This window comes from Pezoporus wallicus, unplaced genomic scaffold, assembly GCF_028554395.1.
Source record: "Pezoporus wallicus isolate ANWC-B61680 ecotype Strahan unplaced genomic scaffold, APGP_CSIRO_Pwel_v1 contig_3017, whole genome shotgun sequence".
Classification (NCBI taxonomy): Eukaryota; Metazoa; Chordata; class Aves; order Psittaciformes; family Psittacidae; genus Pezoporus; species Pezoporus wallicus.
The window spans coordinates 1,705,210-1,723,557 of NW_026638957.1; the positions used below are offsets into that span (position 1 = coordinate 1,705,210).

General features: G+C 35.8%; 1 protein-coding gene across 6 annotated transcripts in view; it reads left to right on the forward strand.

Moving 5' to 3' along the window:
* The window catches only part of TTC8 (tetratricopeptide repeat domain 8), a 41,287-nt gene that overhangs the window by 2,126 nt on the left and 20,813 nt on the right, over positions 1–18,348 (forward strand). For 3 of the 6 annotated variants that reach the window (XR_008972650.1, XM_057413354.1, XM_057413358.1), the window contains exons 2-7: positions 6,119–6,148; positions 8,952–9,072; positions 12,842–12,905; positions 13,061–13,211; positions 14,121–14,210; positions 18,011–18,055. Coding sequence is in view for 5 of the 6 variants with exons in the window: in XM_057413354.1 (XP_057269337.1) it covers positions 6,119–6,148; positions 8,952–9,072; positions 12,842–12,905; positions 13,061–13,211; positions 14,121–14,210; positions 18,011–18,055 (501 nt within the window). In the remaining variant the exon portion in view is untranslated. The remainder of the gene's footprint in view (positions 1–6,118; positions 6,149–8,951; positions 9,073–12,841; positions 12,906–13,060; positions 13,212–14,120; positions 14,211–18,010; positions 18,056–18,348) is intronic. The other 3 variants (XM_057413356.1, XM_057413355.1, XM_057413357.1) reach the window with 3 other exon arrangements.

An 18,348-nucleotide genomic window follows, 5' to 3' on the forward strand; every position in this document is an offset into this window, starting at 1 on the left:
CTTCAGCAGCAGCATATTTCAAACTTACTTGAAAGTGTAGATGGAGGAGAAATGTCTTTGCTTTCTGTAGAGGCAAACTTGAAATATGGTTAGTTTTGCTCTTGCACCTTATAATGTTCTTGAGGGATCCTTATTAAGAGCTCTTTTTAAGCAGGAATTAATTTAGTCACAGAAATTTAGTGACTTCCAAGATATTTAAAAATATATTGACTTTATCTTGGAAATTATCAGTTTTCCTCTTTCACATTTTAAAAGTGCATGTTTCAGTCTTCCTGTAAGAGGATATTTCATGGATAAGTGTCCAAGTAAAGCACAACTGCAAGTTGTATGCACAGCAAGCGGATTTTATCCTATATAAAGTATTTCATATAAGTAGAGAAACAGGTTAGAGCTTTTTAAAAGATAAACGGAGAGATGATTATCAAGTGGCAATTCAGCATGTTTCTTCAGAAGGATTATGAAGTATACTGTACTTCATGTTGTACAATGTAATGCCTACACAGCTTTTTTTCATCATTCCTGTTAGTTCAAAGAGCACAGCTTCTAACAGAAAATGTAGTGGGTTTTATGCCACCTGTTTATTTTGGTACAGCAGGTTGGAGAAACTAGAATATCTGTTAAATAACTTCCAAGAGTGCAACTTGAACCAAACTCAAACCAACTCAACCTGCAGAATCTCACACTTTGAAATATTTTCAAGTAAAACATTTTCTAATTATCTATTTAAAACATAGCTTTAACATTCATGACAGATTTAGCACAGAATGGCATTTCTCTTCTTCATCCGACTGTCCTCATGATATTTTGTATTTCACACTTTTTATTGTAATCAACACAAAATCTTTATATTTACTGGTTATCAGTCCATGGAAGCCTGTATTTTATTATTCTATTTCTCATTTGTAAAGGCTTGCAAGTCTTTTCCCTGCTTATGTTGTTATGCTCTTAGCTTATTACTTTCTACACTTGCTGTTTTTGGGTCCCAGTCTATCACATTTGCCCAGGTGGGCTTCAGGCACAGAGTAAAGGAAATAGCAATGTGCCCCTAGAATGTTTCATGTGTAGTTGAAACCTTACGAAACATTTTGAAAACTGGAAGGCTGAACGCTAAGGTAATTAGAACTCAAATAAGTGACAGACATTATTTAGTTCTCCAGACTCGCATAGCCTAATACTACTTTACATTATTCTGTATTTATTCTAATGGTAGCGTATCAATTAAGTTGCTGTAGTTGCAAATTCTAGAACAGTGAGCTAAGATTACTTTTTTTTAAGTTAATTAAGAATCCAAGATCATTCTCAGGCAGATTGACTGTTGATTGCTGAAGTCTGTGATACTTCTGAAGGTGGCATGTTAATGAAATCAGTAGTTCCTAAATTTTTGATCAAACTTTATTTCTGTCTTTAGCTACCTGCCAGAAAATAGTGCTGTCTTCCATCTGTGTGAATTACATTACTTGCATTTTGGTATAAACTGGAGAAGTATCTAAAATTAAGTATGAATCATTTTTGGTGTTTAACCCAATACATGTGGGGTTTTATGCTTAAAAAACACATCGCAATTCTAAAACATTGACCTTTATTGGAGCACTTCTGCAAATCAGGCCCAAGATATGTCATGGTAGGCACCAGGAAAGCAAACAAATACAGCAGTCATGGCAAGTTTGGATTTAGTGAGCTGCTGCGTATCACGAGGGAATACTCAACTGCTGTAATCACTGTGCCATCTGTTCCCATCCTCTTGTCCTATATTCTGCTAAGCGTGTGCCTCCCAACCTCTGCAACCACGGAAAAAAGGATCGTGTAAGAACAGTAGCCATTGTCACAGTTTTGAAAAGCATGCATTAGGATATGATAGAAACCAAGCTACAGGAGATGGTGTCCTTCAAAGAGATGCTCAGGAATGGTTAAGCTGTGACAAAGATAAGAAGTTTTTCATGTTCAGGCAACTAACCTTCTCCCTTCTATGACAGGCGATGTAACAATTAATAAGTAAAGGAAAAAAGTAACTGCATAATCAGACCTTGCTTGTTTAAAAGCCTGTCCATTTTTCCCAGCTGTCAGCTGATTTGCTAAATGGTAAGACTGCTCCTGTTCCATTGCATCCTCAGTGCCATGTCAAAACTATGGGCAGCTGAAATCAGCTTTCTACAGTGCCCTTAGAAATAAGCATTTTGCCAGTCACACTTATAAATGCAATAAATTTTCTTGACTTGTACATGTTGATATGTCTCTTAATTTACTACTCATGTACTTATAGCTTAGTATTCAGAGTATTTTTCATCACACATGTAATGATTTTAAATAAGTTCTCCTTTAAGAACATCGTAAAAGATGATTTGATAGTTTCAAAAATAAGTTTAATAATGATACAGTCACTGGTTACATGGTTTAGAAGCTTTCTTAATCGGTGTAGAACTCTCTTTGAACTCTGTCACCAGATGTGGTTAAGCCCTAGGAGGTTTTTAAGGTATGGTGTTGACCTTTTACTCAACTGGGCATGAATTGGGAATATTTTCACGTAGTAGTATCAAATGCTATGTCATTATAAACTTGAATTCTTACAGAACAATGGAATCAAAACATTTTAAAATTAGTTGTTCTCCTGAAGAGTTCTTAATGAGTAAAATGTGCTGAACACTGATAGGAGAATAAGTAGCTGCTACTGAGTTAGATTTTATGGAAAACTTGAGTATTTTTTTTCTATAAAATGTTCTGTGCATTTCTTTGTGTAAGAATTGGGAATATAGATTTTATTGATGGCATTTACTTCTATGCTGACAATCTTAGGATGGATAAAAGCTATATTTTCTGTGACTAGCTTTTGGGCATACAAATACATAAAGCCCTGGTGTTCTGTTTAATTATTTTCTGTTGTAAGCAGACAGGCGTTGTCTTCTGTGTTTATAGTAATAGCATGACCTAGAGGAAACACAATCCAGGGCTGTCGCTGTTGATCATCCTGATTAGTTACCTAATCTGATTACTCTTCTTTGTGTTCCATATGTCAGATTCAAGGCAATAACCAGCGCCAATGTCTGAGGCCTGCTGTAGTTTAACAATTAAAAAAAAATAAAATGCCCAATGTAATTAACAGACGTACAGTGGATGTCCTGCCTTCAACTTCATTAATGGTCTGCAGTGAGGATTTGCTTTTGTTCATTGGTCCTTTCTTCTCCCATGGTGAACTTTCAGCTACTATTACATGCATACTGGTTTTTCTAAGGTCATAATAAAGTTACCACAGATGTGTTTATGTACATGGAACGTGATTTGAAAAAAAATCTTTAAGTGAAATCAGTCATTGGTTCAAGAGATTGTAGTTACTAAGTTTTTGCATAAAAGTTAGTGATACATATAGTGAAGTCGTTGTTCCTGGGTAATGTTTTTTTCTGTGTTTCTGCTGTTAATTATTTGAAGAGCATTTTTAGACTATATTGATTTTAATATTCTGCATGTATGAAATCATACTGACCTGAAACTAATCGTAGAATGAAGCTTTATTTGAATGTAAGGTGTGTAATCTTGTTTCATTGCCTCTTCTAGGCTATAAGCATCAGAAGACTTAATTTTCTAAATGTTTTTGGTCTTCAAATAAACTGACTTTACATATTAATTTTAAAATGCCCTTGGTGGCTTTAGAGATATGTGTTAAATCCTTCATTGCTTTTACAATCTTCTTAATTTCAAAGGAGCTTTAGATATGTAAATGAAGAATAAATTTGACCTTTTGTTTTGAGACACAAGCTTACAGGGCACCACTATTTGTTAATCCTCTCAAAGAAATCTTTATTTGGAACCTAGTTCCAGTGGATTACTTGCATGAATAGAAACTGCTGGATCCACCCATGTTAAGATACATTTTAATATGTTTGTTGTTCCAGACTTATGTTTAATGGGGAGGTTCTATCACTTGCTTGAGGGTTTATGTTATTTCTGGTCAAAAACTCCAACAGTATATTAAGATATATGGACAATCACCTACCATTATGACAGCAATGTTTTTAGTAAGTATTACTGGTCAACTCTTACTTTTTTTCCAAAGTGATAAGGGAAGTAATTTCTGTATTTTTTATCAATATGAATGTTGCTAGATAACTAAACTTATTTTCCTTTTTAATTATTTTTTGTACTAATGAATAGTGTGTAAGTGCAATACACATCTGAAACATCAAGGCATTGTAATATTCCTAACCTTGTTCTCATTAGTTACTGTTACACACACATTATGGAAGATCATCTGCTGTTTTCCTGTACATTTTCTAGTACACCGTATGTGCAGTAACACTCGGACATGATAGAGTGAATAAAATGCAAGCTGAAATATCTCCATGTCCTTTATTACTTAGAAAGCTAGAGCAGTTTATTTTTTAAAGAGCAGTACTATAAATAAAACATCATGTTACAAGAACCTGAAGTTCATTTAATCATACATCTAAAATATAAAGGCAGTTTCAGTGCCTTAATCAAGGCCAGGTACATCACAGAGAGCTTAGATTAATCCCTCAATTAATGTTTAGTTCTTTAAAATACTAAATTTATAAGCTGTGTAATGCATTCTAAGACTGGTGAACAAGTTTGAGATTCCAAATAGGATCCTTAAAAGGCCCAACGAAATTCCAGTACACTACAGAAGGAAGCTGCAAGGGCATCACTAGTCTTCCAGGTCCCTGCAGTCGTGGAATTTACTCAGTAAAAGTGCTCAAATTGAAAGAAGTAGACCGTATCTCATACTACAAAGGAAAAGGGCAAGCTTGACCTCACCGTTTTCCTGGTGAAACGTGAGCCAGCAGTGTGCCCTGGCTGCAAAGGAAGCTAACAGCAAGCTGAGCAGTGGTTCAGCTTGGAGAAGACATTGGTGTGATCTAGTAGCAGCCTTCTAATGCATACGAGGAGATTATCAAGAAGATGGAGCTAAGCCCCTCACAGTGGTGCATGGAGTGAAAGACATCAAATATAAACTGAAATAAAGGAGACTTTGGCTTGTTGCAAGGTAAAACATTTCTCTGTAAGGCAGTGGAGCAGGTTGTACAGGGGCATTGTGTGGTCGCCATCCTTGGAAATTTTCAATACCCAACCTCAACTGACCTCATAGCTGACCTTGCTTTGAGCTGGGCTTTGGACTAGAGACTTCCTGAAGGCCCTTTCTACTCTGTGTTACAATAAAGTTCTATATTCAGTCTAGTGTAGCTGACTTAACTGTAGTAGATTTACAGAAGGCCAGATGTGTAGGAAATGTTTTACTGTCTGTATGAGCAAAAATGAGCTAACTCTATGAAAGACTAATAGTGATCTAAAGAAAGTAGCATCCATCTCCCACCTTCTTTGTCTTTCCCCTCAAGCTAAGTAATATGTTAGAGAGGAGAAATCCCTCCCTAGTGCCTGGAACTGAGCAGCAGAAGCTGTGAAGGATAGTTTAAATGTTATATAAACATGAAAATTAGACAATAAATTATGATAAATCTACAATTTCTGTTATTATTCACTAACTTTTACCTCAAATTTTTGAACAGATGTAAATTCTTGCTTTTTGGCTTGTTTATTGGATTGTGCAATAAACTATTAGTTTGATATTTATTCCACTTAACAGTATTACTGTCCAGAATACAGTAAATACCTCATTTCTATCATAGAAGTAAGAAAAAAAAAAAATCAGTTTCTGAAGGAATTCATTTATATATAGCTCAGTGATAGCAGTGTGATAGCCATCAGCAGTTAACAAAAATGCACAAAGATGGATGTTATTATGTAGGCATTCTAAAGCCGCGTAATAGTGTGGTTAATGTCTGAGAGATTTGCTTCCATCTTCCAAGTTTTTTGTTTTGTTTTGGTTCTTTTTTATGTACCATTTTTTCCGTTTAATAATTCTGTAATGTTCTGCAAGTTTTGGCCAACATGATCCAGCAGAAGCAAAAAAGCAAAAGAGATCTGAAAAATGTGCTTACTGCAAATCTGCTTTTATTGTGTGAAACACTGATTAGCTCAATAATGTGTGTAAGTTGAGAGAGAAAATCTTTGTTCAAAGTGAGGTGGTCACAGAGCATAATTCCATTTTTTTTGTCATTGTTTTTATTGTTTTACATTTCAATTCCTCAGTTCCTATTTAATCTCTTTTCAGGAGCCTGATTCTGAATACTCCGTGTTTCAGGTAAAATTCTTTTCATAAATACAATTATTAGATACAATCACAGGGAAGAATTTCTGATACACTGTGAATAATACTGGTTTTGTTGTTAAATCCTTAATGGCATAAATTTGTTTTTCATCATTTGTAAGGCAGTATATTTGAAAAGGGTATTTTAAATAGGCAGCTATTATAGTTGATAGAATTTTATTTCTCTCAAATATTTTCTATAGATTTATTCAATAGTTCAGTAGCTTAGTGCCTTCTAAAAGCTAAATTGAATCTGGTTTGAGCTGAATGACCTTCATCTGCTGATGAAATTTGGGAAAAGACAATGTGTGTTTCACATTGTTCACACAGAACAATATTTAAGATGTTAGGGCTCACTTTCACATTTCATTTAATGCAGTGTAATGGTGGGGTGCTACACATGATCTACCTGCGCCTGCAGCTCATTCTCACTGCCTACCTTGTGTAGGATCTGGTAGTGTTGAAGCTGCATGATGATGCTTTGTGCAAGTGATGGAAGACTGAGGGTAATTAATTGATTAGCTTTCACTCTGTCCACATTAACACCAGGTTACTGAGATGGGAAGAACAGTAGTATGCAGGTAGCATCTTTTGGCTCCATGCTACAGTCAGAAGAGATTAAATGCAACATGAAATTGCATCTTTAAATACAGCTCAGTAACATATTTTATAAGTTTCCAATTAAATTCCAATGAAGTCATGCAAGTTGTTTGCATACAAAATGATTTCAGTGAAGTACTGACATATCTTCTTAACTTTAAGGATTACGATTCACAAGGTAGTTGTGTTGTGGGGTTTTCACTGTGTACATAATAAAATGTATGGTAATTAAAAGGATTATTGGAGAATGAAACCTCTTACAAATGTGTGTTATTATTTTTAGAAAATACATTTTAAATATTTTAGATTTTATCTATTTTTTTAAATTTGGTTTCTGGAGTTTGAGGAGCAAGAGGAAGATACAAGATTCAGTTAAAAACCAGTTATCTGGAACTAAGTGAAAAACACTGTCACTTTCTGGAGTTTAGACTTCTTAAGAAATACTGTATTACATTTTTGTACTTACAGTAGTTAAGATACTCTTTCCCTCTTTAATCACTATCAGTTACTGTAAAGTTCTGTTCTGATTGAGTTAAGCAAGGTAAATCTATTATTATGCTGTGTATATGTGGGTTGTCTGAAATGATCTGTCCCTTTCTTGTTCCTACTGTTTGAGTGCCCATTTCATAAAACTTAATAAATGCCAGACATGTTGCTTGTCACAAAACAAAATTATTGATCCTGCAAAGAGAGAGCAGATAATATAAATGGAATCTGCGTCAACACTTTGAGTCTCCCAAAGTAAAGGTCACCTTTCTGTAGTTTAAGTAGCAAACTGGCCATTTTTCTCTGTTGCTGTTTCGATCAGAAGTCCTGTAACAAGTGTTGCTGCAGGCGATACTCTAATCTACAGGCTGATATTTAATTAAGGAATAAAATGCAATATTTGAATTTCTGTTGGCTGTGAAGCCTCAGGCTAGGATCTTAAGACTAGAAGAGCTGCCTAAGGAATCTATTTTTTTATGACAGATACTTATCCAATAATGTCAATAATGTTGCTTCTCAAAACACATTATCTCATGTTTGTGTTTGGAAAAATCACAGTAACATACTTATGTTTATATTAAGAACTGGCCCCAGTTTTAGCAATTAGTGTAAAGAAGTTATTGCTTTCCATTCCCAGGAAAAGATCGTTACTATAGTCAGCTTTTCTTACCTCTCATTTAAAGAACAAATGTTTGCATGCTTTTGACCTTTTGTTCTATTAAGGTAGCATCAGTCTGATTCTTTTCTGAAATGCCTACTTAGAAAATACTAACCATTCTTTTTCACCAGACTGCTGTACTCCCTGTCAGAAAGGAAACAAATGTAATTGTTTTGGCAATTTGGAAAATTTATGGTGATCTGTTCAAAATCAGAAGGAAGATCAGGGATTAATCTTACAGCTCCTTTTATTATACCTTCTCCATAAGTACATTACAGGCATATTAAATTATCAAAGTGATTGGAGCTGTACTTATTTTGGTGGTATGGCTGCCACTGGTTTTTCTTCTCCGCATTGATTTGGTTTCTGTACAGTCTACACAAAGCTTGTCACATAGGCTAGAATTATGCTTGCCTTTCCAAACTGCTCATATAATCCCCCAAGACATTTAATGTAGCAATTTTTCAGTTCAGTTCACTAACAAGTACTCCAATGATCTCACAATTGGAGATGCTTAATTTATACATTTACACATTTTTTACACTTGATGCTTTGAACAAAGGTGTTCTAGATTATCTTTCTAAACACTGTCACCTGTGGATAGTAATGTACTGTAACTGATGCTTAAAAGATTTCCCTTCTTTTTCTACGGATGCCTAGAAAGGGCATTATTTTGCATTACAGTTGTTTACGTACCTCCCTCTCCCATCCCAATTTAAATAATGTGGCTGTCAGCAGTGGTATTTGAGCGGCACTGGTATCTGGGGATTTCTTCAAAAGCACAAGTTCTTGGAGGGTTCCACTGCCTTAAATTAGTCGGAACTTTTCATGAGGAATGAAATTCTGTCCTCTAAACTCAATGACTGTTGCTTTTCCCTCCAAAAGAGTTGTCTGAAGTCTTGATCCCCTTTTCACTGCATCAGGGAACTGCAGGATGCACACAACTATTTAAGTCAATACCTTATTCAAGCCTGTTAAAACTTTGAAGCAATAATAATTATTAGATTATTTGTGTCCTGAAAATATTTTACATTTTGTTTTATCCTTATTCAGGCTGCCTGGAGCCTGAAAACACGAGCTTTGACAGAAATGGTGTACGTGGATGAAATTGATATGGATCAAGAAGAAATCGCAGAGATGATGCTAGATGAAAATGCCATTGCTCAAGTTGCACGTAAGAACGACTTTCACACATATTAAAGCGAGAAGATCTCTTTTGTTCAGGATTGGATTCTAGCACAAAATAGTACATATTGAGGTGACTTGATACTGCTTTTAGCTATTGCTACAAGAACAGTTTTCTGTTCTTTAGATTGTTTCATGGTTACATGGCAGTGTTCAGATACACCACATGATCTTGATGTAGTGCTTAGTGTTGTCAGACAGGGCTTCAGACAAATAGTGTTTTGTCAGTTTTTCCTCTACATGTCTGTACTGACTAGCTGTTTTCCGTCAGTGCATTGTTTCTTTTACTTATTTCTGGCTTCTTTAGGCACTGTGGGAAACTAGAGAAAAATATATGCTCTTGTTGTAGTGTGAATCTCATCCATATGCTTGTACTGTAGGCATAAGTCTGGGCAAATATGACATCACCTTTTGTATCATTTCCCACAAACATTTTCATTTTCTCTCTCCTGCCTTTCTCTACTTTTTCATCTCTTCCTTCCCAGAGCAGTTCTTCAGCCCTATCAGTGCTTCTTGCACACAGCTGTTTTTAGCTTCATCGGTTCCCTTCTAAGTGGGCTGTAATTAGTAGTCTTCTACTACTTTTTGGCCTTATTTCTGGTTTTCTCTGTTTCTTCAATCTAGTCCACATGGGAATTTTTAGGCATCTTATTAGATGTGACTCTTAGCTGCCTACCGTGTCAGAGAATTCAAGGGAAGACCTGGATGTAGTCCAGAACTAATACTTGAAGCATTAAAAGCTTTTCTCATCTGGATAGAAGCAGGCAATTGCATATCTATCTGATGACATTTTAAAAAATGTTCATTATATGCTTGGTCACATAATACAGTCAAGCAGTATTCAAGTTGTGTTTATACATTATAATAATCTAATTACGTGTGTCTGTCTTAAAGCAGCATGATAATAAAATTTAGACTTCTGTTTGATTTTATGTCCCCTGTGGTAGAGACCATCTGCCAAGAAAAGTCATTTGATGAATTTTATTGAGAAATAAGGAATTCTTTATACACCTGAAGTGTTTTTCTGTAACATTCTTATATAAAAGATAAGCACAGATATCACTTGGGAAGGAGCAAAGAGAATGGATTTGGTCTTTGCAGTGATGCCCAGTGACAGGACCAGAGGCAGTAGACACAAACTGAAATACAGGAGGCTCTGGCTGAAAGTCAGGAAGCACTGTTTTTTACTGTGAGGGTGACCGGACACTGGCACAGGCTGCCCAAGGAGGTTGTGGAGTCTCTGGCCTTAGAGATTTTCAGAAACCATCTAGGCAGGGTCCAAGGCAGCTAACTTTAGGTGGCCTGTTCGAGCCTGGCTGGATCAGATGACCTCCCGAGGTCCCTGCCAACATCAGCCATTCCGTAATTCTGTGATCACATCTACTTTTACACATGATCTAATAAGAAAAAGTGGTAGCTGACTGTGGGTTTTTTGTTTTGCTGTTAAAGTGTGTTATCCATAGTTGTGCAGGACTCAGGGTCTTTTATGGTGGCAAATCTAGGATATCCTCTACCACTATATTTATAGCTTACAAACTTAAAAATGTGTAGTCATACCTCACATATTACAACTGGTACTGTATACACTTCACTTACTAAGCAGTTCAAATCCTTTTGAATCAGTTAAATATCCATTTAAATCTTTCATTTGTCCTTATCTTATTTTCCAGATTAAGCTATCTTAATAATGGTTTTGCTCTTGGTCTTGCATTATGAAATAATTACTGAATTGTAAAGGGTCCAGTGGAAGCAACTACTTTTTTGTGGTTCCACTTCATACATATATATAATAAAATCTATTTCCATTAGTTTTTAAATGTTTATAATTTTGCTGTCTTAATTTTTTTTTATCAGTCATGTTTATTAATAAAAATGTCCTATAGCATCATTTTCCAGAAAATTCTGAGCATACTACATTCGGACTCTTAACACAATCCAGTTTATCAGCTGCTGTTGTAATCTTGTAATCTTGTTAAAAGTGTTACCTTGACAACATATTTTTCAGGAACACATACTAATCGGCAGTTCATACTAATCACAGCTATTTCATTGACAAGTTACAGGAGTCATCTGCACTCATCACTAACTGTGGAAATTACAGTCTTAAATTCTAGTGCCATTAGTGGCCACATGCACATAGGCCTCTTGATGCCTATTCATAGCTCAGTTGGGTTTCTTAAAGGATTGAGTTGTTTGGGGTAAGATTGAGGGAACTAAATCCTGTAAGCATTCTCCCAGTGCACCAAAAGTATGAAACAATCATAGTTATTAAAAACTGTGTCTAGAAAAAGGATTTCAAAGCTCTACCCTTTTTTGATTATTGTGATAGTTTACAAAAATAGGCTCTGAAAGTGGAAAACTAGTTCAGTGTCTGCTAGCCTGAAAAGTTGAAAGCCGCTTTCTTCATTTCCTGGAAGAGTGCCATCGTTATGTTAGAAGCTCTGCTGGATGGGCTAGCCACCCTTTCTGTTGAGTAAAAAACTGAAGATTCACAGGACTGTAAAGAGCAAGGAAGCGACAGAGATCCTAAGTGCAGCCAGCCAGAAGAGAGAGAATCCTGGGTTTTGCTCCTTTTTTTTAACATCACTTACATATTTAGTTGGCATTATGGATTAAAAAAGCTAAAAGGTGTTTAGATTAAGTTAGAAGTTAAAAATTTCGACAAGTCTCCTGGTTTAAACAGCAGTCGGGCAGTATCTGAGAGGAAATCGGAGCTTGAGGGCAGGAGAGATAAAAAACTGAAGGAGGGCAAACTCAGGCTTTATCTTGGTGAATTAAAGGAAAAAAAAAAACCTATCTACTTATAAGTTTAACTTCAGTTCTTTGAAACATTTGGAATAAAAGCAGTTCATACATATCTAGAAAGCAGGTAGATAAGTAACAGTGATATGTCAAGAACTGTCTGTTTCAACTGAAGTCTCATTTCTTTCTGTATATGGTAACAAGTAGTGAACAAACCTGAAGGTGCAGATGTCATATCTTGCTTTTAACCGAGTTTTTGAAACCATCTCTTAGACATTCACTCAGGAGGTTAGAAAAACTGACTATAATCATATGGCAGTGAAGATGATGGAAAATCTACATGCAGGAACTAGTAATGCTTAATGATCCACTGTCAAAACATAAATATGTGACAAGGGGACCCTTCAGCTGTTCATCTGTGCTCAAGCCAATTCAGTATTTTCATTGATGACCTTTGGATATGGATGCGTTTGAACTTTACTGGGCCTTAAATTGTGGGTGCGGTCCTATAGAGGTTTAATGATACGAGAGCTCATTCTCCATCTGCCCTGTAGCTGAAGGCTTTGGTTTCTTTACTCAAGTCTGGCTGCTGTTTTAGTCCCACACAGAAAATATACCATTTCAAATTAGCATGATCTCATTGTTTCAGTAACCTTCCTTACTTCAGTGCTATCTGTTGCTCCTAAGATGATCTTGAGAATTGTTGTGGGTTAGCCCCAGTATGCAGCTAAGCCCCACACAGCCATTAGCTCACTTCTTCCACATGGGATGGGGGAGAGAATGGGAAGGGTAGAAGTAAGAAAGTAATGTTCACTGTGTCAGCTTTCTCACAGTAGTCTGATAATTTATCAGTAGTACTGTGCAATATATTTGGTTTTTGTCTCCTTTGTGTATGTTCTTTGTTCTGCGTTTGACCATAGAGCTTTCCATTTTTTTGTAAAACAAAATTTTTTAAAGTCTTCTCAGACAAAGATGGTGTGTCTCGATGTAAAGTGAGAAATGCTCCTATTTTATAGGGCCAGGAACATCTTTGAAACTCCCTGGAACTAGCCAGGGTGGAGGCCCCAGCCCAGCTGTTAGGTATGTAATTGTTTATATTTTTTTAAATGTCACCAATTGGAATTGAGCAAATCCTAAATTTAACTTCTGGAAATGAAATGTTTCAGATATAAGTGTTTAAATTGTCTGTTGATAAAAACCACACAACATAAGGATAATGTGCTTAACATTTTCAGGCCAGTAACTCAATCAGGAAGACCTATTACAGGATTTGTAAGACCCAGCACACAAAGTGGATGGCCAGGTACTATGGAACAGGCTATAAATACACCTCTCACAGCTCGTCCAATTACTAGTGCTTCTGGGAGATATATTAGGCTAGGAACGGTAAGTTGGTAGATTCTGCTTTCAGAATGATGGCTTTCTTGGTGAGAGTATTGGTACAGTGACATTGTAATTGATTTAAAAGCTGCATCTGAACTCAAATTTGAAGAAGGTGAGCATTTTTAATTTTTTTTCTAACTTTTCATAGTATAGTTTGAAAATGTTACTTGTTTTCTAGTCTTTTTATATTAAAAATGTGCATAAATTCCCAAAACATCACATAAATTCGAAATTCACAAGTTCTGTGAGACTTACTTTTATTCACTGAAGGCCATGAAAAGACTATGATAATGATTTCCCTGTAAGTATGTTGAAACCTGCTCCAAGTTTTTGAGTTTACTACAAAACAATTACTGATCTCTCAGTGTCTTGTTACTTCAGAAGATAAGGAAAATAAATTATACTAGTTTTATCCTGGTTTATTGGTAAAATCAGTAATCTGCAATTGCCACGAATACGCGATATAGATTAACATTACATTAATGGCAAAACATGCTATATTCTCAGTATTGCAGGTATTAACTGATAGTCCTAAACCTTTCCTGAATATTTTTTGTTATGTATCCCAACTATCCATCCAATAGTTAGTCTAAGCTACATGTTTGGGCATATTATGGAAATAGTAGAGAGAGAGAATAAAAAGGTAGCTCTAGAAGGCAGTTCGTGCAACCTCTTTCGAGGACTGTGGGAGTAGGACAAAGTCCTGGCTTTCAGAAAAGATGAAATTCAATAAGAAGAGTCTGTATTGCACAGTCGAGTACTGCATATGTAAATGCTTTGTTCGGTTTCGTGGTTTTTTTTCTTTTTGTTTGTTTCTGATTTTTTTTTTTTTTGGATACTACAAATATTTTGAAAATTCTCCAGAAGAGTGTAGGGGATCTTCCTACTTAAAAAATTCTGTCTCCCCTTCAGGCTTCAATGATAACAAATCCAGATGGCCCTTTCATAAATCTGTCTCGACTGAATTTAGCAAAATATGCTCAAAAACCCAAACTGGCAAAGGTATGTAACTATGTTGGTTAATGTTGTTATATGTTTTCCTTATTTTCTGACACCATTTTAATGTAATTGTACCTAGAGATACAATGAACTACGGTGTAGATGTAAAGTTCAGAAAAAGGGTGCATTTACTTTGACATCTTTAGACAGTGGTTACCAGACTTGAAATTGAAAATATGTCTGAAGAAACTATGTGGAAACTGTAACATGGAATTATAAAATCATAGACTAGTTAGGGTTGGAAAGGACCTTAAGATCATCTAGTTCCAACCCCCCTGCCATGGGCAGGGACACCTCACACTAAACAATCTCAACCAAGGCTTTGTCCAACCTGGCCTGGAACACCACCAGGGATGGAGCAACTCATTCCAGTGCCTCACTACCCTAACAGTAAAGAATTTCCTCCTTTTATTCAATCTAAACTTCCCCTGTTTTAAGTTTGAACCCATTACCCCTTGTCCTACCACTACAGTCCCTGATGAAGAGTCCCTCCCCAGCATCCCTATAGGCCCCCTTCAGATACTGGAAAGCTGCTATGAGGTCTCCATGCAGCCTTCTCTTCTCCAGGCTGAACAGCCCCAACTTTCTCAGCCTATCTTCATACGGGAGGTGCTCCAGTCCCCTCATCATCCTCGTGGCCCTTCTCTGGACTTGTTCCAACAGTTCCATGTCCTTTTTATGTCGAAGGACACCAGAACTGCACACAGTACTCCAGGTGAGGTCTCACAAGAGCAGAGTAGAGGGGCAGGATCACATCCTTCAACATCGGAAGAACATGTATAGATTAAAATATTCCATTCATAAATAACTTTGAACTGTGCATATATGAGTGATGAAAGGCAATTAAAAAAAATTCCAGGATTAAAAATCCATCAGAACTCTACTTAGTGTCTGAAAATGCAGTTCTGTGTACAAATGGCAATCCTGGCCTAAAAATGTTCAAATAGTTTGGATTTTTCAGTTTCATTTTATGGCATGAGTTAATACTTTTTACATAAAGAGATTTCATCTTTTTGATCAAAATTCTCCTTAATTTTCAGTTAAGATCTTATGATTGACAGCCATTGAAACTGATACTGTTTGCCAATGGAACAGGTTTATCCAGGTTGTCTGCCCAATTTACTATTTTAAACTCTGAGTGGAAGGGACCTAAAAGTCACGTTATGAGTTGTCACTCTGGCCTTTCAGTTGTATCTTTCCCCAGCACAGCCACTAAGTTGTATAGATGATGATGATTTCTGTGCATATTTTGTTCACAAAAAACAGCTCTTGGGCTGAGGCCAACAACCCATTTTGCACAAGGTATCAAACTACTATCGGACACTCTCGGGAGCTGTGTTTGGTTAGCAACCTAGGGTTGAAGGAACCCATATGTATTCAGTCTGTTTTGAGAAACGTAGCGGTGAACACTGTTAGAAGACTATCTACCTAATAATCTGCTGGTGGAAATTAGCTCCTCCAGTTCAAAACTTTAGTCAATAATTTTTCATAAGCAATTAGGAAATTCTGTTGCTTTTTAAAACACGATCTAAACTGATGTAAGGTATCACTTTTCAGTGTCGTTTTCAAAAGAACTAAATTTTGTGTGATTGCACTGTGTTCTTACGTATCTGTACCTTGTGCTCTTTAAACTAGGCAGAGGAATAGATCTCAAATATAGTAAGTTCTAGTCTGGCAAGACAGTGAAAGACTTCCAAACTTTAGCAAAATTTGGGCAATTACGAGTGAGTTTATCAGTTCTAAAAAAACAGCAGGCCTTTTGTTCAATTACGACCTTGCCAAAGCACCCGTTATTCTAGATCTGTCACAATCAGTAAAGTAGGAGAATGTGGGAAACCTGGGAAGGATTTAAGAAAAAGAAGACACATCCATAAGAAACTGGGCTTAGTTCTGATTGCAGACAGATAGCTTTTAATTGTGTTTGGTAACTCTATATACTATTTAAGTAGGTAGGTTAGCTTTCAGAGGAAATATTTGTTCCCAGCAACAGCTCTCAGGACTAAAAAGCATATATTTTTAACAATTTTGGGTCCAGCATTTTCTGGACAATGGGGTAGCTCTATTTTCCTCCAGTTTTATGTGAAAAGAATGTTAAGCCGAAGCATGTAAAGCAACAGTCACAGCAACATCCATAGGCAGCAAGTGTACTTGTCAGTATTATGAATTTGATACATTTTGACATTAATAGTTCACACAGAATGTAAGATCTAAGTTTAATTAGGAGCTACATGGGTTTATAAGATGAGGGTTTTTTTTTTTTTAAACAAGACAGCATTAAGGCTAAAGCCAAAGCAGGAGGTGAGACTGCAGACTACACTCTGTATTAAGAGTCATTGCTTAAAGTTTTAAAACTCTTTGAGCTGTCACCTCTCCCAGGTGCAAAAAGATGCTAAATCTTACAACTTCCAGATTCACATAATTAGCCTGTATATTCATGGTGGTATATAATCCTTCCATGTGCTTCTTCCTTAAATGTTTGCAAAGTATACTCATTACGTCTTTTTATATTTTTTTTTCCTTTTTAAGTTAGATTATCTATCTTTTAATTGCATGACTTGGTTTTCCAAAGTTTTGAAGTATACAGGAATGTAGGTACTTTCTGACTAGCATCAGCCATGTTAAGGACTATTGCAGGAAACCCCAGAGTAGATGTATGAGGTAACACATTGCCAGAGAGAGCCTCTAGTAAATACCAGTTAGCAACTGGTTTGTAGTATAAACCAGGAAGTTTTATCTTTTTTTGTTTATGGATTTTTAATAGTTATCTTAATAACTCTAGATTTTTTTTTAATCCAAGTTAATGTTCAGTCATTTAAATCCTTTTGAAGGTGAAGGTTGATAGGTAATAGTGGTAAATTTCTTGTGCCAGCCATGGAAGAAAGCATCTTTCATCACTTTAGATTTACCCACTTTTACTGAATGCAACTTCCCTGTTACTGAACTATAAGAGGAAATATTCCAATATTTCTTTATTTTCTATTTTGTTATCTGCTTATTCCAATTTCCCTATAAATGTGGTTTTATTTGTAGTTCTTTAATTTTTTTCAATCAACTATTCTGTCTTTTCTGACCAAAAGTAGAAAAAAAAAAAGTAGGTTGCGATTTACTTTCCTCCCCAGACATGACAATTCATTAGTAATTCTCTAGTTTCCTTAAGGTTAATCTTTTAAGAATTTTGTCTAAGAAAATCTAGCAAGAGAGTTATGAAAGCCCTTGAAAGACTGCTGTCTTGTTCTTTATTTCTTTCCTCATGGGGCAATATTTTCTTCTTTTCTCTTTCTTTCTTTTTTTTTTAATAACAAATAGTAAGAATTTAGAAAAGCATTCTGTTCTTTTGAAGCAAGTAAGACTGGGATTTGGATGCAGAAAAAGATCAAGGTTCAACCACTAGCAACCATAAGCACCTAACTGTACATTGCAGAAAGTCTTTTATTAGATCACTTGTTGATTTTCCAGTTACAAAGCCCTGAAAATGGTACCAGGTTTTCAAATCTATATTCACTTTCAAATGATAGCTGCCTTTTTTTAAAAGTGACTCTGAGGACCAAAGATAAGAGGCAATTCCACTGGTCTCTTGCCACAAATTAAGAAAATGCTTTCCTTTAATGACAGTGTAGCATCTATAGTTCTTGTCTATTCAAGTATTAATTAAATGTACATGTCAGCAATTGTGTGTGTGAATGTGATTGCTTTCACAAATAATTAATTTCTGTTTAACATAATCAAGACTCTGCATGCCTGTAAAAGAGTGTTATTAATTTTTATCTTCAAATATGACAATGTTTTAAATATTCTTCTGACAGGCGTTGTTTGAATATGTTTTTCATCATGAAAATGATGTAAAAAATGTAAGTAATTCATGTGTTCCATTTTCTGTTTTTACAAAATATTATTCCATTATTTCAGTCAGTATTCTGTTGAACTAATGATCCAGGTAGTACATCATGTCTGAGTACAGAAGTGAAACATAAAAGTTGTGTAGGAGAGAGAAATCCTCTCTTACATGGGTGATAGTCGGGAATGATAATTTGCAAATACCAAGAGACAGATTGCTGTCTGTTTTGAGAAGCAAAAAACATTCTAATGCTTAAAACTAGGTCACTCATCTATCAACATGATAAGATCCCCGTATCTAATGACT